The following is a 27389-nucleotide window of genomic DNA, read 5'->3' on the forward strand; positions in this document are numbered from 1 at the left end:
GAGTTAGGCTACTTTCCTGACAGAAAGTAACAAGTTTTGTCCGTTTTTTGGTTGTTGTTGTTTCTCGCTTGGCTTCCTCCTGCTCTTGTTTCTCAGCTGTTGAATCTTAAGAAGGAATCCCGTTGCTATTCTGTATTATATGAAAATACAGTACACCCCGAAATGTTTTCTCATCATGGTTTTAGGCTATTCATCTCTGCTATTCTCATTCTCATTATCTGCTATTCTGTGTATTTTGTTGTGAGCATTAGTTAAAAAAAAAAAAACTGACGGCATCCAACATCTGCATGAGTCTCTCGGCACGCCTACGTCACGCTTCAAGTTACGTCAAGCATGAACTCTCAACCCTCACATGCACGCGCAGGAGACAGCTGGTCGAAAGTTTTAAAAATATTCAAATATTTGGCATTTTTCTTACAAATACGTATCATTTCACTTCAGAAGACATCGATTCATCCATTAGGGTCATATGTATTACTGTAGTTATTGCTGTTTGATGCTTCGACTTTTGGGAACACGTGAGCTTGCATTATAAAACGTTCCCAGATGATTTATTTTTTTCCTAAAATCCTTTTTGTGTTCATCTTAAGAAAGAAAGTCGTATAGCTACATCTCAGATGGCATGAGGGTAAAAGATGAGTAAACGGTGAGCACATTTCCGGGTGTTCTGTAATTTTTAAATACAGAATAGCAAGTGGGATTCCCTCCTAAGTTTCATCAGTGGAAAGAAAGAAAAAGAGGAACAAGAGGAGGAGGAAGCCAAGCAAGAGAAACAAATAAGAAGTGTTGCAACTTTAAATCTGTTTTGAAATAAGTTGTTTTTCAAATAAAGTTTTCCAAGTGATATGACTGTTTGCGTTTTTATTTATTTATTTATTTTTATTAATTACTTACCCTGTAACTACATGAAACAAGAGTGTAACAAGCTCCACTTTAATTTACGGCCCGTAATGTCATACTTACCCTGTAACTACATGAAATAAGAGGGTAACAAGCTCCACTTTAATTTACGGCCCGTAATGTCATATTTACCCCTTAGTTATGTCATACGTACCCCTTAGTTATAAAATATTAAAAGTATGAATAATTAGTTATTTTTCCTGGTTGTTACCCCTTTATTCCCAATACTTCACATATTGTTCCCCTATACTTACACATACTTACTGTATAGTTACACTATAATTATTGAAGGTTAGGCTGTAAATTTGTTGTAATTACGCAGTACTTTCCGGGCTGTAATCTAAAGTGTTACCAAAATATCTTAATTTGTGTTCCAAAGATGAACAAAGGTCTTATGGGTGTGCAACAACATGAATGTGAGTTATTAGAATTTTCATTTTTGGGTGAACTAACTAACCCTTTAAAAATAATATTCTATCTTTAGGTAATAATAAAAAAAAAAAAGTGTTGTGTCACAGCAGACTCTGCTCTTATTGGATTTTAAAATACTGTGTCATCATGAGCTCATCTTATTACCTGGAGACTTGTTAGATGTTAGTCTTGCATGTCAACCTTTTGTATACTGTAGCAACTGTAATTAGTCATTAGTTTAATGAATGTGCTTTCTTTATATTAGTCATGTTTGTTTCTGGAGGCCTCTATAGGGAATCACTGTAGGTTTGTCAAAACAATATAATGAGTTTCTTAGGGACATGCATGATGAATCAAAAGTTTCTTAAAATTACGCTAAGAGGATAGAATACTTTTAAAATACTATTATTATTAGATATTAAATCTGTTATGGCTATGCAAAGGACCTTTTAAACTATTATCTTTTTATAATTTTTCTTATAATTTATAGGCCTGTAGACTTAGTGCTGCAGTTTTGATGCATAAAACTGCTTTTGTTGATGTTTTTCTGGTGTTTATTTGACACAAGGCCTCACAAGCATGACAGTAACTGGGGCATATTTGACATTTTCTTTTGATATTTTTGATTATTTTTGAACATCAAATTATCTGCAATGCTCATGCAGATATATATGCAGAAATGTCCTTTTTACTTACCTTTTATTATTTGAAAGGTAAAAGATAAGTGTCAACAGATTTTTAAAGCATACAGGGCAAAATGGTTGAGAAAAAAAATGAATGAATATATTTATATATCATGCTTTCATAATATGTTTTTATTGTCTTGGATGGTGACGATGTCTCATCCTTTCTTTGTTACTGAGAGCAAAATATATTTTTTTTCAATTTGTTTGCCTCTATGGTTCAAAGTGTAAAGACCAACAAAAGCTATTTGGGCATAGTTACACTAATTAAATACACAAGAGAAACATTTTGTTCAGTAACAAAACTTAAAACAAGGTAATTATATTTTTGTTTGCACAACAGTGGTTAATTATACCCATTAGACCCTGGTCATCAGTTTAGCAGGCCTTTAAAAATCTCTTTTCCTTTGACACAGCCCAATTTGAATCCAAAGCAAGATTTCAAGAGAGATTGCTATAGGTATTTTATTTCTTTTTTCATTTAATTTCCATTTTCCTTTAACACTTCTTATGGTTTTGTGTCTGTTTTCTGTTACAGTAAAATATTGCACTTCTTATGATTGTTTGAATATGTGGAGTAAATATGATTGTTAAATCACTCCCTTAATCCACTCTTTATTTTGTGTAGTGAAAGACAAAAAAATGTAACTGACTTTTCAAAGTGGCTTTTCCTAAAATGTTATATTTGAAACTGAATATTTTATCACTAGAAACATCTTAATAGTTAAGTAATTATATCCCTTTTTTTCAGATTTGCCAGAGTTCAAATGAATTTTTCAGTTGCTTTCAGCAATGGAACTAATTCTTTCAATGAGGGATTTTATCTAACTGCCTTTCGCACTTTAGCAAACAAAAACTATCTCGTTTTGGCCTTGGCGATTATCTACATCATCACCCTGCTGGGTAATCTTGTTCTACTGATTGTTGTCCTAATGAACTCCAGCTTACAGAATCCTAAGTATCTTGCTGTGTGTAATCTAGCTATTGTTGACATTTCAATGAATAGTGTTATAATTCCTCAAATGGTGCCTGTTTTTGTGTTCAATCAGAATCATGTTTCATTTGGAGCATGTTTTTCCCAAATGTTCTTCATGCATTTTTTTGGTGACATGGAATCTTTCTCTCTTGCTCTTTTGGCCTATGACCGGCTGATTGCGATCTGCTGGCCCCTGCGTTACTCTACCATAAACACCAACCTGAGGATGCTGCTTATTATAGCAGGGATTTGGTGTCTAGTTATTCTGCTGGAGATTTTCCCAATCAGCCTCGCTGCCAGGCTCCCTTACTGTGCCTCCAGAGAGGTACAGAGCTGCTGTTGTGAACACAGTCCAGTATACAAGTTGGCTTGTGCAGACACCTCTTACAACCGTCAACTGGGTACAGCTAAGTCACTGACCACTTTGCTAGGCCCCTTGACTTTTATTATTTTCACCTATGTGATTGTAGTGGTTGCTGTGATGCGGATTGCGTCTACAAAACAGCGCTGGAAGGCCTTCCACACCTGTTTCACTCACCTGCTGCTGGTCCTGCTCTATTACATGCCAGTAATGCTGGCATTCATACTGGGGAACCTGCGTTTAATTCAGAATGTGGATCTTTTCACAGCAGTTCTGACTGTTTCTGTTACCCTCCCACCAATGCTGAACCCAATCATCTACAGCTTAAAGACTGATGAAATACGAGACAAGATAGTCAAGCTTCTGGGAAAGTCAAAAGTGGCACAGCAGATCATTAAAGATGAGGTCAATGATTAACTAGAATTTTGTGCTTCTTATAATAGAAAATATACTTTTATCACATTAAATGCCATGTTAAGCAGATCGCTCTTACATAACAAAATTATGTTAATGCTCTGGATTTATATAAGATCTAGTGTTTACATTGTGTATTTCATTGTGTATTGCTTTGTGTTCATGATATGTTACTTATACTTGCAAAAAATACAAGAAAATAAATGTTTAGTTAGCTTTGATTGATTCAGTTTTAATCAGGCCTATGTTACACAGAATGAATGTGATGTCCTTCAAATGAGTATGGCAATGTTTCCCAAGCATAAACAATCTTTTTCATATTCACTTGATTCAAGGCCATTGGCATTTGTAAATATCACATTTCTAGATTTTTGATTCAGTAATTTACAGAAGATTAGAGTGAGTCACTGTAATTTGTGCTTCCAAATGTAATCACACAGGTAAGACCCACTATTTAGAAAACAATTAGCAAGACTGTGACTTTAAAATGAATTCAAAACAGCAGCAAGGACATTAAAAGTACTTGTCATACAGTAATCAAATATGTGTTTAATAATTTGAAAATGGGAAAAAATATATGGTTATTTTTTGCTAATTGTCTAAGCATTAATCATTATTGGAGTGGAACTAAAGAACCCTAATGGGAGAAAGACAAAAAATAACGCCCTTTACTGACTGCTATATTCTCTGTTTAGATATAAAAAAATGCTTACAATTTTTATGAGTATGCTTTTGAGGAGTCCTTTCCTTACTTGTCACAGGACCAAGGAAAAAAATAATTCTGATTGGTTAGTGGTGGCATTCAGCAAGTGGCATTTTTTGTTGGAAACTTTCAAGTGCAAATACATTGCGAACCAAAAACAGGCTGATTCCAGAATCAAATCACTGAGGGAGCTTCTGAAATTAGTGATTCTGGTGCAGACGTAATGTGTAAGCAATGGCTCCACCTAAACAAGAATAACAATATACAGTGAGACATTTAACATTTTTTACTAGCCATTAAAAGGTGCTAAAGAGGATGTTTTGTTTTATACATTTTTGCAATATTACTTGAAACTGTCTTTACTAACTGATAAAAGACTATATATTAGGTGCACTGAAAGGAATAATATTAATATACATCATCTGTGCATGAGGTAGGGCCTTAAAAACATCAGCCAATCGTTTACGTGATAATCGCGTAAACGATTGGTCCTCTGGCTTGTCAATCACTGCCGTGATGTTCCTTGTGAGAGACGTGTGCGGCTGCGCACACCAGTAACTTTCCACACTCTACAGGCGCCGCATGCAATGTTTTTGTCCAGAGACAGGAGTAACAACTGCAGATTATGAGTTACCTGTGGTGAGTCAGACATAATGAATCCATTAACACGACACAGCGAATGCCGGTGTTAAACACTCGTGTTCCAATACTCGTGCACAAGTTTTGGGAGGCGTTCCCTTGAAATAAGCTGTGAAGGAGGGGGGTTGTTCTTACGCATGCGCTCATTTCAAAAACTCACTAACAGTCTTTGGTATCTCAGTCGACGAAAAGATCCTCTTTAGCACCTTTAATTTTTTAATAAGTAATTGTGACTTTATGTTATCCTGAAAAAATAATAATAATAAAATAAAAAAAAAATCATTAAAAAAATCCTTAAAAATGACCATTCCTGAAAATTATTTGCAGTGTAGCATGGTGCATCATTCTGCTGAAAGAGGCCACTCCCATGAGGGAACACCAGTGCCATGAAGGGTGTGTGTGGTCTCCTAATCTTTGGGTGGTGGTATGTGTCAAAGTAACATACACATGAATGCCAGGACACAAGTGTTCCCTTGCAGAAGAACACTGCCCCAGAGCATAACAATGCATCTGCCTGCCTTTTCCCATTGTGCATCCTGCTGCCATCTCTTCCCCAGTTAAACAACACACAACCACTGGTCATCCACCTGATCTAAAAGAAAACCTGATTCATCAGACCTTCTTCTATTACTCCATGTTCCAGTTCTGATGCTCACATGCCCATTGTAGGTGCCTTCAGTAGTGGCCAGGGGTTATCATTGGCTCTTTGACCGGTCTTTGGCTATATGCAGCCCCATATGCAGAAAACTGTGATGAAGTGTGTGTCAATGCAATATAATGATAATTGAGAGCTGTACAAATAAATGTTCCTCAAATAAACCTAAGTTGCTTCAGAAATCCATGCATGAAATATGATACAGCAGGCTTTATAGCGTTAAGACAGTATAATCCACTGAATGGATTGTGTATCTATTCCTCACATACCTGTGGAAATTTCTGTTAAACAATATTGCAGATTTATGGGTTTGTGATTTCAAAGTATGAATAAATGGTGCAGTTAATGTTATTGGTTTACTGTTTTGCTGTTTGCTAACATTATTAGTGGAGACAAAAAAGTAACCCTGTGTAGTATAATCCAAGATTCAAAGATGTGTGACACAGAATGAACGATACAAGGATACTTTAATAAACACAGAGAAATACATAGCACACTACACTTTCAAAATTAAATAAAGTGTTCTTTCAAACCATGGACCATGGCAACAAACAAGAACTCAGGCAACAGTTACAGCGAACACAGGAAAACGAACATGACAGTTACAGCACACCGCCCTCCTGGAGGGCACATGCTTGTGCTGCAACCAATCCAACAGAGGAGGGAGGGAGGGGGTTCTGGAGGTGGACGTGAAGGAGGGAGAACACCACTGAGGAGACGATGAAGGAAGGAGCCTGAGGAAGACCCAGAGTGGAACCATCAAGATAATGGCCAATGGCAGAATCCATGGAGGGAGGAGGCAGGATGGAGCCTGGAACCTGACAGACAGAGGTGGAGACGTGAAAGGTGGAGCCGAGGAGATGAAGACCCAGGGTGACACAGAAGGCATGGAGGGCAAAGGCAGAGCTGCAGGCTAGTGGGACTGATTTGGGACCTGGGCGGTCGTCACACCAGGGTGAGGCTGGAGACCTGGAAGTCCAAGGTGGATCCGAGCAGTTGGGCAGAGCCACTGAAGGAATATCCGACAGAGGCAGAGTTCCAAAGATCTGGATAGCGTTGACGGAAGAGGAGGGAGAGGGAGGCTGGGAGGCAGCAGCAGTGACAAATGCGACTTGGGGCTGGGCAGAAAAAGCGGGGATGAAAGAGACTTGGGTCTTAACGGGACCAGTGGCGAAAAAGCAGACTTGGGGTTGGAGAGACCAGCAGAGACTGAAAGCACAAGGAACAGTTATAATCCAGATTGCCAAACAATTCCTTAGGGACCAAGCTCAAACACAACTCAGCTGTGGAAGTATGGGCGGGGCTCCATTTCATGCTCTCAAACTCCACTAACATGCCCTAAGGGACAGATGTTGGTGCCGGCTCTCACACACAGACTCTGGGATGGGCTCGGGCTCCCAGTGGTGCGTGTGGTTGAAGCCTAGCTAGGCTTTGGGTCCAATGTAGGGCTGGTGTTGTCCTTCTTTACTGTGCAAACAGTGAATAGGGATCCACATTATGCCAGCACCCACTCCATGTACTCTGCAAAGCTCCTTCAAGGACCTTCCATGGGCAGGTGTTCCTTAAAGGGTCAGTTCAAAATGAAAATTCTGTCATTAATTACTCACCCTCATGTCGTTCCAAACCCATAAGACCTTTGTGCATCCTAAGAACACAATTTAAGATATTTTTGATGAAATCAGAGATCTCTGACTCCTCAATAGACAACAATTTAATTACGGTCATTAATTAATTAAATTAATTGTCAAGGCCCAGAAAGGTACTAAAGACATTGTTAAAACAGTCCACATGACTAAAGTGGTTCAACCTTAATTTTATGAAGTGACGAGAATACTTTTTGTGCACAAAAACAAAACAAAAATAACAACTTTATTCAACAATCTCTTCTCTTCTATGTCAGTCTCTTACGCAGTTGACGTAGTGAACACAGTCAAAGTCCCTTTGAGACTAGTCATTTCACTCGGCGGCCATCTTTGAAACGCCTCTCAGGTATCCTGGGCATCATACAATCTCTTTGAATGGGGAAACATCAAATTCTCCAAAACTGTTCGCCAACCTTACGATTAAATTTCATATTTGAAATCACCAATGAAATCTAACAACAACCGGCTCATAAATTTAGTTTCTAAACGCTCGAATCATGACAAAAAAAAAACTGTATTTTTCAGGCTGGATCAAGCTAATGCGCATGCGCAGACCTAAATGCGCGTCTATTCGGAGGCGCTCGTCTGACTGTTTCTATAGAAACTGGTGATTCTGACGGCCGCTGAAGTGACGCGATGACTTTACCAGTCGGCGATTGGCTCTTATTTAGAAGGCGGGACTTATTCCGCCATATTGCGCGTTACACTTTCTCCCATTCAAAACAATCCGAGTGACACGTCTTGTGTTATTCTATAGTCTTTGACACAGTGCAGTGCTTCCGTGTTTACATTCGAACACCGGCTCAGTATTTGCTGACGCTGTATACGTGATTAGCACGTCAAAAGCGTGTGATGCTGACGAAGGAGCCAGCTAATAATGAGTCGCAATTCTGACGTAGAACACGGAAGCGCTGCACTGTGCCTACTACGTAAACTGTGTAGGAGACTGACATGGAATTTGTGTTCCAAAGATGAACGAAGGTCTTACAAACAAATGGAACAATATGAGGGTGAGTAATTAATGACAGAATTTTCATTTTTTGGTGAGCTAACTCTTTAAGGCTGGTGTGGTAAATGACGCAGAGCTAGCAGTCCAGGTACTGAATGAGGCACACCAGATAATCCTTTCTTTGGTTTTGGTGTTCTGTTATGGAACGCTGTGTAGTATAATCCAAGATTTAAAGATGATGACACAGAATGAATGATACAAGGAGACTTTAATAAACACAAGGAAATACACAACACACTAGACATTCAACACTGACATTGATGACACCGAACCATGAATAGAAAGAACAGAGGGCTTACAGGAATGATAATCAAAAGAACGTGAAACCGGTATTTAATTTAGGCAACAGTGCCAGGGAACACAGAAAAACAATACAGAAAATAACACCATTACATATGTGTTTCTTTTATGTCATATTGTTGATTAAAACTTGCATATTTCAACAAATTTATATATATAAAAAAATAATGTTACACTTTTTATGCATAACTTTAGAATTTAGTTTGACTTTACATCATACTCTGCTCATTCATGATTCCTTCAATGAACTGTAGCTCCCCAGTGCCGGCAGCACTCATGCAGCCCCAGACCATGACACTCCACACCACCATGCTTGACTGTAGGCAAGACACACTTGTCTTTGTACTCCTCACCTAGTTGCCACCACACAAACTGTTTGCGGGCTTTCTTGTGCATCATCTTTAGAAGAGGCTTCCTTCTGGGACGATAGCCATGTAGACCAATTTGATGCAGTGTGCAGCGTATGGTCTGAGCACTGACAGGCTGACCCCCCCCTCCTTCAACCTCTACAGCAATGGTGGCAGCACTCATACGTCCATTTCCCAAACACAACCTCTGGATATGATGCTGAGCATGTGCACTCAACTTCTTTGGTCGACCATGGCGAGGCCTGTTCTGAGTGGAACTTGTCCTGTTAAACCGCTGTATGGTCTTGGCCACCGTGCTGAAGCTCAGTTTCAGGGTCTTGGCAATCTTCTTATAGCCTATGCCATCTTTATGTAGAGCAACAATTCTTTTTTTTTCAGCTCCTCAGAGAGTTCTTTGCCATGAAGTGCCATGTTGAAATTCCAGTGACCAGTATGGGAGAGTGAGAGTGATAACACCAAATTTAACACACCTGCTCCCCATTCACACCTGAGACCATGTAACACTAATGAGTCACCGGGGAGAGAAAGTGGCTAATTGGGCCCAATTTGGGCATTTTCACTTTTTGTGGCCAGCGGTTTAGACATTAATGGCTTTGTGTTGAGTTATTTTGAAGGGACAGCAAATTTACACTGTTATACAAGCTGTACACTCACTTCTTTACATTGTAGCAAAGTGTCATTTCTTCAGTGCTGTCACATGAAAAGATATAATAAAATATTTACAAAAATGTGAGGTGTGTACTCACTTCTGTGAGATACTGTATATAGATTTTATTGTTTTACATTTTTCCTAAACCAGACCAAAGTTTTTAATCTTAAAAACGTAAATCCATCATAAAATATGAATTATTATTTAACTATGATAATCTGTATGTAAATGCTGGATTTCAGATAAATGAGACTTTCATTTTCATTGGACATTATTTAATTATTTCATTGGAAAATATTTGTTTAAACCTTGTTTGCCTCTGTGGGCCAAAAGAGTAAAAACTCTTTCATAACACACCAGCAGCTTTATGGACATAATTACAACAGTAATTAAGTCCTCAGTCAAGGTAATTATTTCTTTGTTTGTACACAGTGGATAATTATACCCATTAGACCATGTCCATTAGTTCAACAGCCCTTTATAAATCCCTTTTCCTCTAACACTACATAATTTCAAACCAAAGCAAGATTTACACAGCAGTTGGTGGGTATTGTTTGTTTAATTTCCAGTTGTAAATTAACACTTTTTTGTCACTGTTTTTCTGTTAAGTGCTTGTATTTGGTTTTTATAAAATATATGATGTCAATATGAGATTGATTTTACAAAACTGAAAGGGATAGTTCATTTACTCACCCTCAAGTTGTTCCAAACCTGTAAGTTGTTGCACCCTCTAGTTCAGTGGTTCCCAACAATGTTCCTGGAGGCCCCCCAGCACTGCACATTTGGCATGTTTCCTTAATTAAACACATATGATTCAGGTCATCAGCTCATTATAGCGACTCCAAGACCTGAAATAGGTGTGTATCAGACAAAGGAAACATGCAAAATGTGCACTGTTGGGGGGCCTCCAGGAACGTGGTTGGGAACCACTGCTCTAGTTGTTCCAAATAGTAAGTAAATAGTAATGGGGCCCATCAACTGTTTGGTCACCAACATTATTCAAAATATTGTCTTATGTGTTCAGCAGAAGAAAGAAATTCATGGGTGAGTAAATGTCAATTTTTATGAAAAAGAATTTTCATTTTTGGATGAACTATCCCTTGAATGAAAAAATATAATTTGCTGCTGCAGTTCCTCTCTTCACCTCTCCTCTCCTTTTTTAAAAAATCTTAATAATAATAAAAAAAAGCCTTTATTGCTTTTTCTATCATTTCCTTTCTTTAACTCAATTTTTTAAAGCTGAAAGTTTGTATTGTGTATTTCTTTCAGATTTGCCAGAGTTCAGATGAATTTTTCAGTTGCTTTCAGCAATGGAACTAATTCTTTCAATGAAGGATTTTATCTAACTGCCTTTCGCACTTTAGCAAACAAAAACTATCTCGTTTTGGCCTTGGCGATTATCTACATCATCACCCTGCTGGGTAATCTTGTTCTACTGATTGTTGTCCTAATGAACTCCAGCTTACAGAATCCCAAGTATCTTGCTGTGTGTAATCTAGCTATTGTTGACATTTCAATGAATAGTGTTATAATTCCTCAAATGGTGCCTGTTTTTGTGTTCAATCAGAATCATGTTTCATTTGGAGCATGTTTTTCCCAAATGTTCTTCATGCATTTTTTTGGTGACATGGAATCTTTCTCTCTTGCTCTTTTGGCCTATGACCGGCTGATTGCGATCTGCTGGCCCCTGCGTTACTCTACCATAAACACCAACCTGAGGATGCTGCTTATTATAGCAGGGATTTGGTGTCTAGTTATTCTGCTGGAGATTTTCCCAGTCAGCTTTGCTGCCAGGCTCCCTTACTGTGCCTCCAGAGAGGTAAAGAGCTGCTGTTGTGAACACGGTCCAGTATACAAGTTGGCTTGTGCAGACACCTCTTACAACCGACAACTGAGTACAGCTAAGACATTGACCGTTTTGCTAGGCCCCTTGACTTTTATTATTTTCACCTATGTGATTGTGGTGGTTGCTGTGATGCGGATTGCGTCTACAACACAGCGCTGGAAGGCCTTCCACACCTGTTTCACTCACCTGCTGCTGGTCCTGCTCTATTACATGCCAGTCATAATGGCATACGTACTAGGGAACCTGCGTTTAATTCAGAATGTGGATCTTTTCACAGCAGTTCTGACTGTTTCTGTTACCCTCCCACCAATGCTGAACCCAATCATCTACAGCTTAAAGACTGATGAAATACGAGACAAGATAGTCAAGTTTCTGGGAAAGTCAAAAGTAGCACAGCAGATCATTAAAAATGAGGCCATTATACAACAATAACAATTTTATTCCTTCCAGAGAAGAATATGCTTAACCTGTAAATTGTTTCAAATATTCTGAATTTGTTTTAAAAAAAACAATGTTTTCACCCAGTGAATTACGTATTATTATTATTGCATTGTATTCAGGGTGAGTTACTCATCTCTCAGTGCAAAAAGAAAATAAATGATTGAACCACTATTTGGTTGATTCAGTTTTATTTACCACTATGTATAACACAGAATAAACATGCTGCCTTTTCTATCTAGTTTTGTGTTCTAGTCATTCAAAAACAATTAAATGGATTCAAAATAATTAGTGTTTTATTATATACCACTATAAAGTCCATTAGTGAGCCTGAATGACTTAAATTCATAAAACATAGTCTTACTGGAACAATTAATGCATTAAAATGACTTCTCATACAATAATAAAATATTCTCTATATAAATAGGAACAGGCTATATGGTGTTTCTTTGCCAGTTGCTAATGCAGGGGAATCAAGAGTATCTTTGGAGTGGCTCTACACTTGTGGTCAAATTAATTAATGTGAACATAAGTGAATGTAAAACGCAGACATATAAAATACAAGTCATTGTATATTTCAGTGTGAAATTATGAAGACACATTCTCTTGTTTTCCCACAAGATGGCAGAAAAACACAAGAAACACTACACTGTATGGAAGTTGAATATTAGCAGATTAGGAATTTATGCACTTTGAATAAAACATTTCTCTGTATAAAATAATCACACTCCTTAGTAATCATCTGATGAGTAAATGTTTTCTAATTCCAGCAAATATTTAAATTAAAATGCTATATTATTTGTTTAGTTATAAAAGAAGCTCCTGGAAATTTGAGGTGGTTCCTCCAATCAACAGACATATCACTTACAAAATATATGCACTACATAATAATAAAACATATAAAAAGCAATTTGGGGCTGTATTAGAGAAACATTCTTACTCATAGTCATATTTTATTTTATTTTATTTTATTTATACTCAACCAAAGCAAGCACACATAGCCACGAATGTCAGATTTTCGTGGTTTATTACACGTTAAACGTAGCATTTATTACGTTCAAAAATGCCAGCCTTGGCATATATTCACATTGATTATGTGAATGTGAACAGCTTGTGTAAATATTGTCTTACTGACAGCAGCCTTTAAAACATGCTTCGGTCTACTATTGGCTGTATTATAAATGATAATCAAACAACAAAAGAAAAGCTTTAATAAGGATTTATCTTTTTTTTTATTTATACAGTTATGACTATGCAGAGTTATTTTATATTTGATTATTCAATTTCTGTGGTGTTTTTACTTACTACTATTAGACCTACCTGGGAAAAAAAAAATATATAGCATTGTTTTATTTGTATTTTCATTTACTGTGGTATTGAATATTGTGCACTTTTGGTGGCATTGGTACCGACTACTAGATTTTTGGTATAGTGACATCCTTATTTGTTACTAAAAAAAAAAAATTATATATATATATATATATATATATATATATATATATATTATAAAGTATTATAAAATAAATAAAAGTATTATAGTATATGTTTTAATAAAGTTAAAATGTTTTAAAAAGCTATAAATGTTACAACAGAGACACGGAGGCAGAGATAATAACAATCCAGGTAAGTTTTATTCACATTAAGCAGAGCACTGGGTGATGGTAAGTAGATAATGGGAAGATGAGAGATGAAGAGAATATAATACTTTCCTGATTTTGTCTTGCAGATGCAGATGATGGAAGGGACTGGCAGAAACACTCACACACACAAGCAGGTAAGTACACACGAGGAGCAGGAGACAAGGGAGCTGGAGGAGACGTCTGGAGCAGGTAGATATGGCGTTGGGAGTCCTTAAGGTAAGCATACATTTGAGGTAGTGCAAACGAGACCGGACAGTGAGTGTGTGTGAGTGTGGTGGTTTTATGCTGGTGGTGATTGCGGTGCAGATGAGCTTCAGGTGGCGGTGATCAGTAAGCTGGTGATTGAGTGCGTGGGTAAGGGAGTGAGGTGGAACCTGACATGTCTGTGACAGTACCCCCCCTCCCACGGCCCGCTCCTGAGGGCCGCGGACCCCGACGTCGTGGTGGTCTTCCTCTAGGGCGTGGGTCAGGTCTGTCTGGGTGATTGGCGTGGAAGGTCTGTAACAGTATAGGATCAAGGATATCATTCTTGGGAACCCATGAGCGTTCTTCGGGGCCATAGCCTTCCCAGTCGACGAGGTATTCAGCTTCTTGCAGGGCAGACGCATCCTGATGTTCCTGGTGGACAGCCAGACCTTCTGTCCCGGTTGGTATACTGGAGCTTCGGAGCGCCGAAGGTCGGCTGTCGTCTTGCGTCTGCGCAGGGCTCTCTGCAGTTGGTGATGAGCTGAGTCCCAAACCCTCTCGCTCTCCCGGAACCAGTAGTCGACTGCGGGGACGTTGGAAGGTTCCCCGTCCCAGGGGAACAGTGGGGGTTGGTAGCAGAGTACGCACTGGAAGGGTGTCAGTCCAGTTGTGGCTTGGCGGAGGGAGTTCTGTGAGTACTCGGCCCAACCCAGGTACTGGTTCCAGGAGTTCTGGTGGCCGTGACAGAAGGTACGCAGGAAGCGGCCTATCTCCTGGATCTTACGTTCCGTCTGCCCGTTCAACTGAGGATGGTATCCCGATGACAGGCTGACGGTCACACCCAGGAGCGAGAAGAAGGCTTTCCAGACGTGGGAGACGAATTGGGGTCCTCTGTCGGAGACTATATCTTCAGGTATTCCATAATGACGAAAGACATGATTAAACATTAACTCAGCAGTTGCCATAGCGGTAGGTAGACCCTCCAGGGGTATCAGACGGCAGGACTTTGAGAAGCGGTCTACCACCACCAGGATGCATGTGTTACCGTCAGACTCAGGGAGATCTGTGACAAAGTCCACTCCCAGGTGTGACCAGGGTCTCTCAGGAACGGGCAGAGGTAGGAGCTTGCCGGTGGGAAGATGGCGTGGGCTCTTGGAGATGACGCACTCCCTGCAGCCCTGCACGTACCTTCTGACATCGTTGGCCATGTTGGGCCACCAGAAGCATTGTTTGAGCAACGAGAGGGTCTCATTGACCCCCGGGTGACGTATTGCAAGCCTTGGCGGCAACCCGGCGGAGTGCGTGTGGAGGCATTGGTGGAGGGAATGGTTTCTTCGGACCACTGGATGGTGTTCACGAAGATGGACTCCGGTAGGATTGTTTCAGGCTTTTCATCAGGGGAATGGAGGCGAGACAGGGCGTCGGCTTTGGTATTTTTTGAACCAGGGCGGTAGGAGATAGAGAAATTGAACCTTGAGAAAAACATGGCCCAGCGAGCTTGGCGCGGGTTGAGTCTTTTGGCAGCCTTCAGATATTCACGGTTTTTATGATCAGTGAGAACTTGGAATGGATGAGTAACCCCCTCCAACCAATGCCTCCACTCCTCGAGGGCAAGCTTGATGGCCAGGAGTTCGCGGTCACCGATGTCGTAATTGACCTCCGCCGGGTTGAGCTTGCGGGAGAAGAAGGCGCATGGATGGAGTCTACTGGGTGTCCCCTGCTGCTGTGATAGGACCGCTCCCACTCCTGTTGTGGAGGCGTCCACTTCCACGACAAATGGGAGCTCTGGATTGGGGTGGACGAGGAGGGGAGCGGTGGTGAAGGCTCTTTTAAGGGTCTCGAAGGCGTTGGTGGCTTGTTGGGACCAGGACAGAGACTTGGGCTGATTACGGAGTAGGTTGGTTAATGGACTGACGATGGTGCTGTAGTTCTTGATAAACCGGCGGTAGAAGTTGGAGAAACCTAGGAAGCTTTGAAGTTCTTTGATTGAAGATGGAGTGGGCCAGGACTGAATGGCGGAGACCTTCCCCTCGTCCATCCGGATGCCACTGTGATCAATTACGTACCCCAGGAATTGGACAGAGGGCTGGTGAAAGGAGCACTTTTCAGCTTTGAGGAAGAGGTGGAATTGTCGTAAGCGTTGGAGGACCTCCGCAACGTGGTGGCGATGTTCGGCCAAGCTCCGGGAGTAGATGAGGATGTCATCAATATACACCAGAACGAACTTGTGGAGAAACTCCCGGAGCACCTCGTGTATGAAGTCCTGGAATACGGAGGGGGCGTTGACCAGGCCATACGGCATGACGAGATACTCGTAGTGTCCGGTGGGCGTGACAAAGGCGGTCTTCCACTCGTCCCCCTCGCATATCCGGATGAGGTTGTACGCGCTGCGGAGGTCCAGCTTAGTGAACACAGTGGCACCACGGAGATGTACCAGGGCCGCTGGGACGAGGGAAAGCGGGTAGCGGAATTTGACTGTGATTTAGTTGAGGGCACGGTAATCAATGCAGGGCCTCAAGCCTCCGTCCTTCTTCGCCACAAAAAAGAAGCTTGAAGCAGCAGGGGAAGTAGACGGGCGGATGTAACCTTGATTGAAGGCCTCTTTGATGTATTCCTCCATGGCCTTCTCCTCCGGTATTGACAGGGGGTAGATGCGTCCCCTGGGCACTGGTTCACCCGGTAACAGATCGATGGCACAGTCCCATGGCCGGTGTGGAGGAAGCTTGGAGGCGCGTTGCGGGCAGAAGACGTCACTGAAGGGGGCGTAGTCCGGGGGAACATCCACGGAGCGTTTCTCGACGGGGCTTTCAATAGAGGTTGCGTTCATGGAGAGAGATTCGGAGAGTGGAGACTTTGGAACAGGAAGCGCTGGGAAGCAGTCTGGAAAGCAGTGGTCGCCCCACTTCAGGACTTCGTGCACCAAGAGATGGTGGGATTGTGTTGTTCGAGCCACGGGCGCCCTAGAACCACGTCAGTGGTGGATTCCTCCAGAACCAGCAGATGTATCTTTTCAGAATGCAGAATACCCACGCAGAGTTGAAGTGGTCCCACACAATGACGGATGTTCTTACGGCTCAGGGGTTTGCCCGTGATGGAGTGGATTTGATAGTTAACCGGAGACTGGGAGATCTTGAGCTTGAGTTGTCGACAGAGGGCGCCTGAGATGAAATTTCCTGCTGACCCTGAGTCGAGGAGCGCCACCACTGGAACAGAGGTATTTGCAGCAGTAAGGATTACAATAGTTGTGAGTGGTTTCATTTTCTGAATGGAGGGGAAAATAGCACTCACTACGGGCCAAGGAGGACGGGTTGGGCATGTGGAGAGAACATGCCCCGGAGATCCACAATATAAACATAAGTTCAAAGTTAGTCTTCTTTGTCTTTCATTGGAAGTTAGACGTGAATGGTCAATTTGCATTGGCTCGGTGGCTGGTTCTGGGGAGCTGACGGGTTCTGACCGGCGGAGGGGGTTGGTGGCAGACGACTGGCCCTGGTGCTCGAGGAGACACGACTGCATACGAGAACCCACGCGGATGGCGAGTTGGATGAAGCGTTCAAGTCCCATTGAGTCCTCGTATGCAGCGAGATGCAGCCGCACATTAGGTTCCAATCCTTGACGGAAAGAGGTGATGAGGGCTTGTTCATTCCATCCGCTGGTGGCGGCTAGCGTTCGGAACTGCAAGGCATAATCATTTACAGAGAGATTCCTTTGCTTTAGATTATAGAGTTTTTCACCAGTAGAAGAATCCTTCAGAGGTTTCCCGAAGACCTTGCGGAAGTGAGAGACGAACGCCGAATATGATTGGACGACAGGGCCTTTCTGAGTCCACAGGGAGTCTTCCCATTGTAGGGCTTTACCTTGCAGTTGCGAAATGATGAACGCTATTTTTGCTGTGTCGGTAGTGTAGAGGTGCGGCTGCATCTCCAGGACCAGTTCGCATTGTAGAAGGAATCCGCTGCATTCCTCCGCCGATCCTGAGTAGGGCGCCGGTTTGGCCATGGGACTGGCGGTGAATGCTGGAGAAGGAGCGGTGACTGAGGGTGCGGAAGCTGCAGCGGTGGATGGTGATGGTGAGGATGGCTGTGGTGTGAGTGCTCGGCGAAGTGCGTCCACGAGCTTTCGAAACGGATCGTTGGTGCTCATGCTGTGAAGTTGGTAAGGTCCGGTCTTCTGTTACAACAGAGACACGGAGGCAGAGATAATAACAATCCAGGTAAGTTTTATTCACATTAAGCAGAGCACTGGGTGATGGTAAGCAGATAATGGGAAGATGAGAGATGAAGAGAATATAATACTGTCCTGATTTTGTCTTGCAGATGCAGATGATGGAAGGGACTGGCGGAGACACTCACACACACAAGCAGGTAAGTACACACAAGGAGCAGGAGACAAGGGAACTGGAGGAGACGTCTGGAGCAGGTAGATATGGCGTTGGGAGTCCTTAAGGTAAGCATACATACATGTGAGGTAGTGCAAACGATACCGGACAGTGAGTGTGTGTGAGTGTGGTGGTTTTATGCTGGTGGTGATTGCGGTGCAGATGAGCTTCAGGTGGCGGTGATCAGTAAGCTGGTGATTGAGTGCGTGGGTAAGGGAGTGAGGTGGAACCTGACGTGTCTGTGACAATAAAAGGCTAAACTATTCCGTGTTTGACTAAATTATTAAAAGAGTTTCCTCTCTATTGTCTATCCAGTCAAGGTTTATAAGGATTTTAAGAAGTAATTAGTAAGTTACTTATTGAGTAATTAAATTACTTTTCAGACAGAGTAATTAGAAAGTATTTTAAATACAACATTGATCATGTAATTAGTAACTAATTACTTTTTTGAAGTAACTTACCCAACACTGACTACGGTAAACCTCAGGAAAGACTAATATTAGCATAGATACCATTCTTCTTCTGATGTAACGAGTATGGTGTAATAGGAAGTGTTCCCGGTTCTGGCTGACCTAATTTATGCAGCCTAATAATCCTATAAAGGATTTGAAAACATCAATTGATAATGTGTTATGTGTATGCCAGGTTAAAGAGATGCATTTTTAGTCTAGATTTAAACTGACAGAGTGTGTCTGCATCCCGAACAATGCTAGGAAGTTTGTTCCAGAGTTAGGTGCCAAATAGGAGAAGGATCTACCGCCTGCGGTTGATTTTGATATTCTAGCTATTATCAACTGGCCTGAAATCTGAGATCGCAATAGACGTGAACAACTATAATGCTAACGCTCAGGTACTGGGGAGCTAAACCTTTTAGTGCTTTGTAAGTAATTAGCAAGATTTTAAAATCTATACAATGTTTAACAGGAAGCCAATGCAGTGTTGACAGAACCAGGCTAATATGGTCATACTTCCTAGTTCTAGTAAGGACTCTAGCTGCTGCATTTTGTACAAGCTGTAGTTGGTTTATCAAGTGAGCAGGGCAACCACCCAGTAGAGCGTTTCAGTGATCTAGCCTTGAGGTCATGAACGCATGAACTAACTGTTCTGCATTTGTCATTAAGAGCATATGTCATAATTTAGATATACTGTATTTTTAAGATGGAAGAATGTGGTTTTACAGATGCTATAAACATGGCCTTCAAATGAAAGATTGGTATCAAAGAGCACACCCAGGTTCATAGCTGACGACGAAGACTTAACAGAGCAGCCATCAAGTGTTAGACAGTAGATTATTACCTGAAGAAGTTTTTGGTCCAAAAATTAAAATCTCTGTTTTTTTTCTGAATTTAGTAGGAAATTACTGGTCATCTAATTTATTTATATCAGCTATGGTTTAGTAACCATGGTTCCACACAGAATGTTTACAAATCTTATATTAAGAATGGATGTTTCTTATAAAGACTAACTAGTTCTGACACTACGTCAGACTGAATTACATTTAATGAGAGTTTACTGCCACTTATTTTGTGTTGTGAAAAGGATACTTTGTGATTTTGTGTGTTGTAATTGAAAACATGCTGAAATGTTTTAAAAAAGTGCACTTTTTGTGATATTAGTACTAAGAGTTTTGAAATTTAACAATTGCTTGTCAAAATCGCACCAAAGCAATTAATAAAACTGTAATACCAGTAAATTCTGACCTTTGACATTTTTTTTTTTTTTTGTCCCCATGAGAAAACAAGCTTATAAATCATACAGAATGATCTTTTTTGAAAATCTAAAATATCAGAAAGTTTTCTGTGATAGGTGATAGATTTCTGTGTGGTAGGGTTAGGGGAGAGAATATACAGTTTGTACAGTATAAAAACCATTACATACATGGAATGTCGCCATAAAACAAAGAAACCTAACGTGTGTGTGTGTGTGTGTGTGTGTGTGTGTGTGTGTGTGTGTGTGTTTGTGTGACAGAGATTTGTAATTTGTCAACTTAGAGCAGGATAGAGTACAAGGGAAAACGGGTATACAGGTGACTGTATAACATCAGATTGATCAGTGATACATCAGAAGAAGAGAGAAAGATAGCATCAAATAACATTAGTAAAATGCTGTATTTATGCATGTATGCCATGGTAGAGACTGCCACATTACTGTAAGTCCCCCTTATAAAGGGCAACTTCAGTATAGATTCAGTCACATGGCAGTGAGATAATTTACTGTATTGCCAGCAAACTCTGTTCTAGCACAGAACATCATGGCTGTGTCATACTTCATCACACCTTTTGATTGTGATTTGAAACATGTATCTTGCATTGTTTGCTGTTGAATAAACTGATTGTTAAAAGTACTAAATTTAATTAAATGAAAACACAAGATCAGGTTTTGAAAGAATGACTAGCTGTGTTACAAGTGTGCTCCATCTGGATTTTTGTACTAAGAGTTTTTAAAATGTACACCTTACTTGTGAAAATAGTACCAAAGCAAATAAAAAACAGTAACTTGATCAATAACATTACAAAAGATTTTTATTTCAAATAAATGCTATCCATTCATCGAAGAATCCTGAAAAAAAAAAAAAAAAGTATAATGGTTTCCACAAAAATATTAAACGTTATTAGAATGATTTCTGAAGGATCATGTGACACTGAAGACTGGAGTAATGATGCTGAAAATTCAGCTTTACCATCAAAGTAATGAATTGCATTTTAATTTAAAAATATATATATATTAAATTGTAATAACATTTCACAATATTTCTGTTTTTACTGTATTTGTTTATCAAATAGCTTTCTTTTAAACACATTAAAAGTTCTTACTGACCCCAACATTTTAAATGGTACAATAAACTGCTTACATATCAAATCACAGTAAGAAACATCTAGGAACAAATCATCCACTGATCACAAACTGTCTGTGCTTCAAGTCTTTATTCAGGTGCAACTTTTGACACAATTCTAAAAATTTTGTTTCTGATTTCTTTGGTTCTGAAACAGTATATGAAAGGATTTACTAGAGAAGGGCAGATGATGGACATTAGCAGTAGTCCATTACGTTCCCCTATTGTTAAAACCACACCAATCCGGGTCAAGACTATTCGTACGAACATCGGAGCATAAAAACAAACTATCACTATCAAGTGAGTAAAGCATATATGAAACATTTTCTTCTTGTCGGCCTTTGAAGTCATTCTCATAACAGTGATCACTATCCTTAAATAGGACAGGCAGATGAATGCGAATGTCCCAAACAACAGTACAAAAGTCACAGTGGATATCATATTAAAATAAGGATTTGGATTCACACAGGTGGCCCTCACAAGAGAAGCATACTTACAAAAAATATACTGGATAGTGGAAGAGCAGAAGGGCAGAGGAAGAACAGTAGCCGGGATGACGGTCAAAATAGCAATAGCTGTTAAGTTTAAGACATCAAAAAATATGTTCATACACATTTATACCTCAGTGCTGGATATTGTTTAAGATTACACATGAATGTTTACCGGAAAATAAGGGACTCTTATTATGAAGTATTCAGGAAGTTCAGGTGTAGTTGTTGTTTGAGCGCTAGGCGGGAGAAAAGCTATGTTTATGTTGTACACGAATAAACGGGTGATCGATTGACTTCTGAAGTGTGTCTATGAGCGTAACATTGGTAGCAGAGGATGGTTAGCAACTACAGAGTACCGCCGACCTTTGATGAAGGAAAACCATATGAAAGTTGGAAGAATGAAGTCGCAATTTGGACCAGGGTTACGGAACTCGAAAAAAAGAAACAGGCGCTTGCTGTTGCTTTGGCGCTGTCGGGAAGAGCGAGAGAAACAGCGATGGAAATACCGGTAGATGATTTGAATAAGGACACTGGCATGAACACTTTACTTCTAAAACTCGATGATTTGTTTCTCAAAGAAGAAAAGGACCAAACATATGAGGCTTACACGAGCTTTGATCGGATTATGAAAGATAGCGGTGTTTCCATGACAGACTATATAATCGATTTTGAACAGCGGTATTCACGGATGCGTAAATATAAGATGGAGCTTCCCGATGCAGTATTAGCATTCAAACTGCTGGACACTGCGTGCTTAGAAGTGAAAGACAGACAGTTAGCTCCGACAGCATGTACAGATTTGACTTTTGCGTCAATGAAATCAGCACTGAAGAGGATTTTCGGAGGAAAGTCTGCTTCTACAGTGGGGATTAACCAGGAAACCGCATATGTAACGGAACAAAGGCGACAGAGGAGCAAGCCATGGATGCAAAATATTCAGCAAAAGACACCACTGCCTGGCACTAACCCTCTGGACAGGTATGGACGCAGATCAAATTGCGCTGTTTGTCAAAGCACGTTCCACTGGGCCAAGGATTGTCCACACAGAGGTGAGCAAGTCAAACTTACAGAAGATTGTAAAACGGATGATGTAGAGGAGTGCAACATTACTCTGTATACAAAAGAGTCACCCACTGAAGCAGAAATATTTATGACAGAGTGTTTTGGCTCAGCAATAATAGACACTGCATGTACACGGACTGTATGTGGACAGGAATGGCTAAATAGCTACATTGATGAACTAAGCCAAGACAAAAAAAAGAACCTGAGGAAGACAGCAACACACAGTCATAGACCCTTTAAGTTTGGTGATGGAAAAGTGGTCTATTCCAGCAGAAAGTTGAGAATTCCTGCAAAGATTGGACAAACTAAGTGTCATATTGAAACTGAAGTAGTCCCAGCAAAGATTCCACTACTTTTGAGCAAGGCATCCATGAAAAGAGCAGGGACAGTGCTGGATATGGAGAATGACAGCGCTGTAATGTTCAGTCAACCTGTAAAACTTGACTTTACAAGCTCTGGTCATTACTGTGTAAACATAATGAACAATGAAAAAAAAAACATTCAAAGTGATGACTGTGTCTTGGTAGCTGCTGAAGATGTCCCTCTAATGGAACCAAAGATGTAACCAAAGAATGTACAAAGTCAGTGTGACGAGGAAATACTGACAATCTCAGAAAAACTTAGCTCTGCAGAAAAAAACAAAATCCTGATGAAGCTTCACAGACAATTTGGTCATGCGTCTGCTGACAGACTGCAGAAACTTCTTGCTAGCTCAGGCAATAAAGATGCAGAATGTAGTGTCATTCTAAAAAAAATTGTGAGTGAATGTGAAACATGTCAAAGATACAGTAAGACCACACCAAAGCCTGCTGTCGGCCTACCACTGGCATCTCAGTACAATGAAACTGTTGCAGTAGATCTGCATGAACTTGAACCAGGTGTGTGGTATCTCCACATTATTGACCAGTTCACAAGGTTTAGTGCAGGCAGCATACTGACCACAAAGAAATCTTCTGAAATAGTGAAACACTTTGTTCATGTATGGATAAGTGTACATGGTCCACCTCAGAAACTGTTCAGTGACAATGGGGGAGAATTTAATAATGATGAGGTTAGAGACATGGCAGAAAATTTTAACATAGAAATAAAGACAACAGCAGCATACAGCCCGTGGAGCAATGGACTTACAGAGCGACACAACCAAACACTTACAGAGATCATCATGAAGGTGAAGACAAGTAACGGCTGTGACTGGGATACTGCACTGGACTGGGCTCTTATGTCAAAGAACACCATGCAAAATGTCCATGGCTACAGTCCTCATCAGTTGGTGTTTGGACAGAATCCCAACCTGCCCTCAGTATTAACCGACAAGCCCCCAGCTTTAGAGGGCACCACAAAAAGTGAATGGGTGGCAAAACACATCTCTGCTTTACATGCGTCAAGAAAGGCTTTCACAGAAGCAGAATGCTCAGAAAGAATACGGAGAGCACTGCGTAAACAACTACGTCACACAGATGAGAAATATAAAATAGGTGATAAAGTGTACTATAAGAGAGTTGATTGTCCAGAGTGGAAAGGACCAGGAGTTGTTATTGGCCAGGATGGTGCGGTGGTGTTTGTCAGACATGGAGGAACCTGCATTAGAGTACACTACCTCAGACTAAGAAAAGAAAAAACAGACAGCGGAGATCAACATGTCAATAAGGATGATGCTGAAATCAACACAAACAGTGTGCAAAGACAAGAGATGACAGGAGCTGCTGTCAACAACACGGAGGGAATAGAAACTGTAACCGAGATGCAGAAGAGTTCAATGCAAATTGAGAACACAGGGGCATCCACTATGGGGCAGAATGTAGCTGCACAAACCACATGTGACGACATAAGGACACAAAGTGATACAGAGCAGGGAACTGATGTCCGCCTTAAAACAGGGCAAGTTCTAAAATACAGAGACCGAGACAGTGGGGCTTTGCATACATCAAAAGTACTAGGGCGTGCAGGCAAAGCTACTGGTAAATACAAAAACTGGTATAATCTTCTGCTCACTGGGCCCACTAATGTTGCAGGCAGTAAAGATTCAGTCGACGTATCAAGTTTAGAGAGTCTTCAAATAGAACCCGCTGTTACTGATGTTAATACCACAAACGTCAGTGAGGATGTATTGGTAACAAAAGATCTATCCTTTGACCTAGCCAAACAAGAAGAGATTAAGAGTTGGAAAGATAACCGTGTGTTTGAGGAAGTTCAAGATGAGGGACAAAAGTGCATCTCCACCAGATGGGTGTGCACTTTTAAGGAAACACTAACTGGACTAGTACCGAAAGCACGATTAGTGGCCAGAGGTTTTGAGGAGTTTGATGTGTCGGAGCTACAAAAGGATTCACCCACATGTGCTTCAGAGTCTCTTCGACTGCTTGTGGCAGTTATTTGTCAAAGACAGTGGACACTTCATTCCATGGATATAAAATCTGCATTTCTGCAGGGAATAGGTTTGTCACGCAACATCTACATCAGGCCTCCCCCTGAGGCAGTCTGTGAAGGAAAATTATGGAAGCTCAAAAAGTGTGTGTATGGTCTAGCAGATGCTTCACTTTACTGGTATAACAGAGTGAAAGAAATAGTGCTGAAAGCAGGAGGAAAAATGTCCAAGGTTGATCCAGCTGTTTTTTATTGGCTAGATCAGGACTTCACTGTAACTGGGGTGCTTGCCTGTCATGTGGACGACTTCATATGGGGGGGCACGCAAAGTTTCTCCACAACTGTAATACCACATCTCAGATCTGTTTTCCAAGTTGGACGTGAGGAACATGATCACTTCTGTTATGTGGGAATGGATTTTGTAACTGTTGACAGAAAAGTACAAATACACCAGGAAAACTACATTCAACACATGCAGCCCATACATATGGATCCTTCACGAGCTGTGGAACAAGACTCATCTCTCTGCGAGGAGGAAAAGGATCAGCTCAGGTCCAAAATAGGCCAGATTCTCTGGGTAGCAAGGCAGAGCAGGCCAGATGTCATATTTGATGCTAGCAATTTGGCTTCAAACATAAAAAATGCAACTGTGCAGACAATCCACGAAGCAAACAGGATAGTGTGCAAACTTAAGTCCAAGAAGGTAATTCTAAGCTTCCATCACTTGGGCAGAGACAGTGCTCTTAAGATGATTGTGTTCAGCGATGCCTCATTTGCAAATCTTTCAGATGGAGGCACCCAAGGAGGGCATCTGATTCTTCTAATGGGAGAAAATGGAAAATTCTCTCCCCTTTCTTGGCAGTCAAAGAGAGTCAAGAGAATTGTGCGGAGCACACTTGCTGGTGAAACATTGGCAATGTCTGATGGAATTGACAATAGTATTTTCCTGTCCACACTCTTCTCAGAATTAACTACTGGTGATGTTGAACATGCGCCACCAATAATCTGTGTCATAGACAATCATTCACTTGCTGATGCAATTAAGTCCACAAAGTCAGTCTCTGAGAAAAGACTCCGGCTGGAGATAAGTAGTATTAAAGAACTTGTCCAGACACAGAGAGTTGAACGAGTACTGTGGTACAACACAAGAGAACAACTTGCGGACTGCCTTACAAAAAAGGGGGCATCAACTTATCAGTTACTTAAGGCAATGAGTGAAGGACAGTGGAAACTGAATTAAAACAAAGTCTGTCTTTGAGTTGCACACGAGAGCTTGTTGAAATGTACTAGATCATATTTTTGTTCAAGGATGTTGTTGTTCAATATGTTCTGTTGGCATGTTCAATTGAAAGAGATTTTATTTATTTTTTATTTTTTAAAGAGAGTGAGTTTGTTAAGTTTAAGACATCAAAAAATATGTTCATACACATTTATACCTCAGTGCTGTATATTGTTTAAGATTACACATGAATGTTTACCGGAAAATAAGGGACTCTTATTATGAAGTATTCAGGAAGTTCAGGTGTAGTTGTTGTTTGAGCGCTAGGCGGGAGAAAAGCTATGTTTATGTTGTACACGAATAAACGGGTGATCGATTGACTTCTGAAGTGTGTCTATGAGCGTAACATAGCCACCATCCACAGCAAAACAGAAATTACAACAGTACGGGTGGTGTTTAAAATGGAGTGGTAACGTAAAGGATTGGTTATGGCAATCAAACGATCCAGTGCCATTACAGCGATAGCAAACATCTCCATTACTACACCTAAATGAAAACCACACATCTGAAGAACACAAGGGATATAAGATATGGCTTTATAACCAACAAGAAGGTTGCTGATCATACTTGGATAGGTACTGCTGCTATACAACATGTCCACTAAAGACAAATTGCATAGGAAAATGTACATGGCCTGGTGTAAACGCTTGTCTAAGGCAACAAAACATATGTTTGCAGTGTTAGCAAGCATTGCAAGCACATAGACCACCAGTAAAACAACTCCAATTGGCAGTTTGTGCTCTACAGTGTCAAATCCTGAAATTACAAACTCAGAAATGTTTTTTATTGAAACATTTTGAGAGGACATGGTCTTTTGCAAATCTTTACAATAATAATGACTATGATGATAATAATAATAATAAAACAATGTTAGTAGTCAACCAAATCTTCAAAAAAAAAAAAAAAAAAAAAAAAATTCATTCTCTGACATATTCTCTTGAACTAATTACTTGGCATCTAATAAATAGGCTAATATTCACCATAATTTCTTTTCTTTACTCTTCAATCACACAAAGGAGTATGGCTTCTCTTCAGATTTGCTTTTTTTTTCAGTCTGTCACTTGCTTAAAAACACATATTCTGTCATTCTTTCAGCATGCAAATGTCAGATCTGGGTGGCATAAATGCCTCTCTTATACTGTATATGTGCATATAGTTTGC

The 27389-nt window shown here is 40.5% G+C and overlaps 2 protein-coding genes and 1 pseudogene across 2 annotated transcripts; 2 read left to right on the top strand and 1 right to left on the bottom strand.

The window, feature by feature from the left end:
* Positions 1-3103: 3103 nt before the first annotated feature.
* On the top strand, positions 3104-3748 carry LOC137004178 (olfactory receptor 1f45-like; annotated as a pseudogene).
* A 7248-nt stretch (positions 3749-10996) lies between these two features.
* On the top strand, positions 10997-11989 carry or40a1 (odorant receptor, family 40, subfamily A, member 1). Its single transcript, XM_067365446.1, has one exon. The coding sequence runs from the start codon at positions 10997-10999 to the stop codon at positions 11987-11989; it is 993 nt and encodes a 330-aa protein (XP_067221547.1).
* Positions 11990-21122: 9133 nt separating this feature from the next.
* Positions 21123-27036, bottom strand: LOC137005399 (olfactory receptor-like protein OLF3). Its single transcript, XM_067366262.1, has 2 exons — positions 26587-27036; positions 21123-21614 (listed from the first exon to the last, which is right to left on the bottom strand). Exons 1-2 carry the CDS (start codon positions 27034-27036, stop codon positions 21123-21125), a joined length of 942 nt encoding a protein of 313 aa, XP_067222363.1.
* Positions 27037-27389: the final 353 nt, after the last annotated feature.

Source organism: Chanodichthys erythropterus, chromosome 17 (genome assembly GCF_024489055.1).
Source record: "Chanodichthys erythropterus isolate Z2021 chromosome 17, ASM2448905v1, whole genome shotgun sequence".
In the NCBI taxonomy this organism is placed as follows: Eukaryota; Metazoa; Chordata; class Actinopteri; order Cypriniformes; family Xenocyprididae; genus Chanodichthys; species Chanodichthys erythropterus.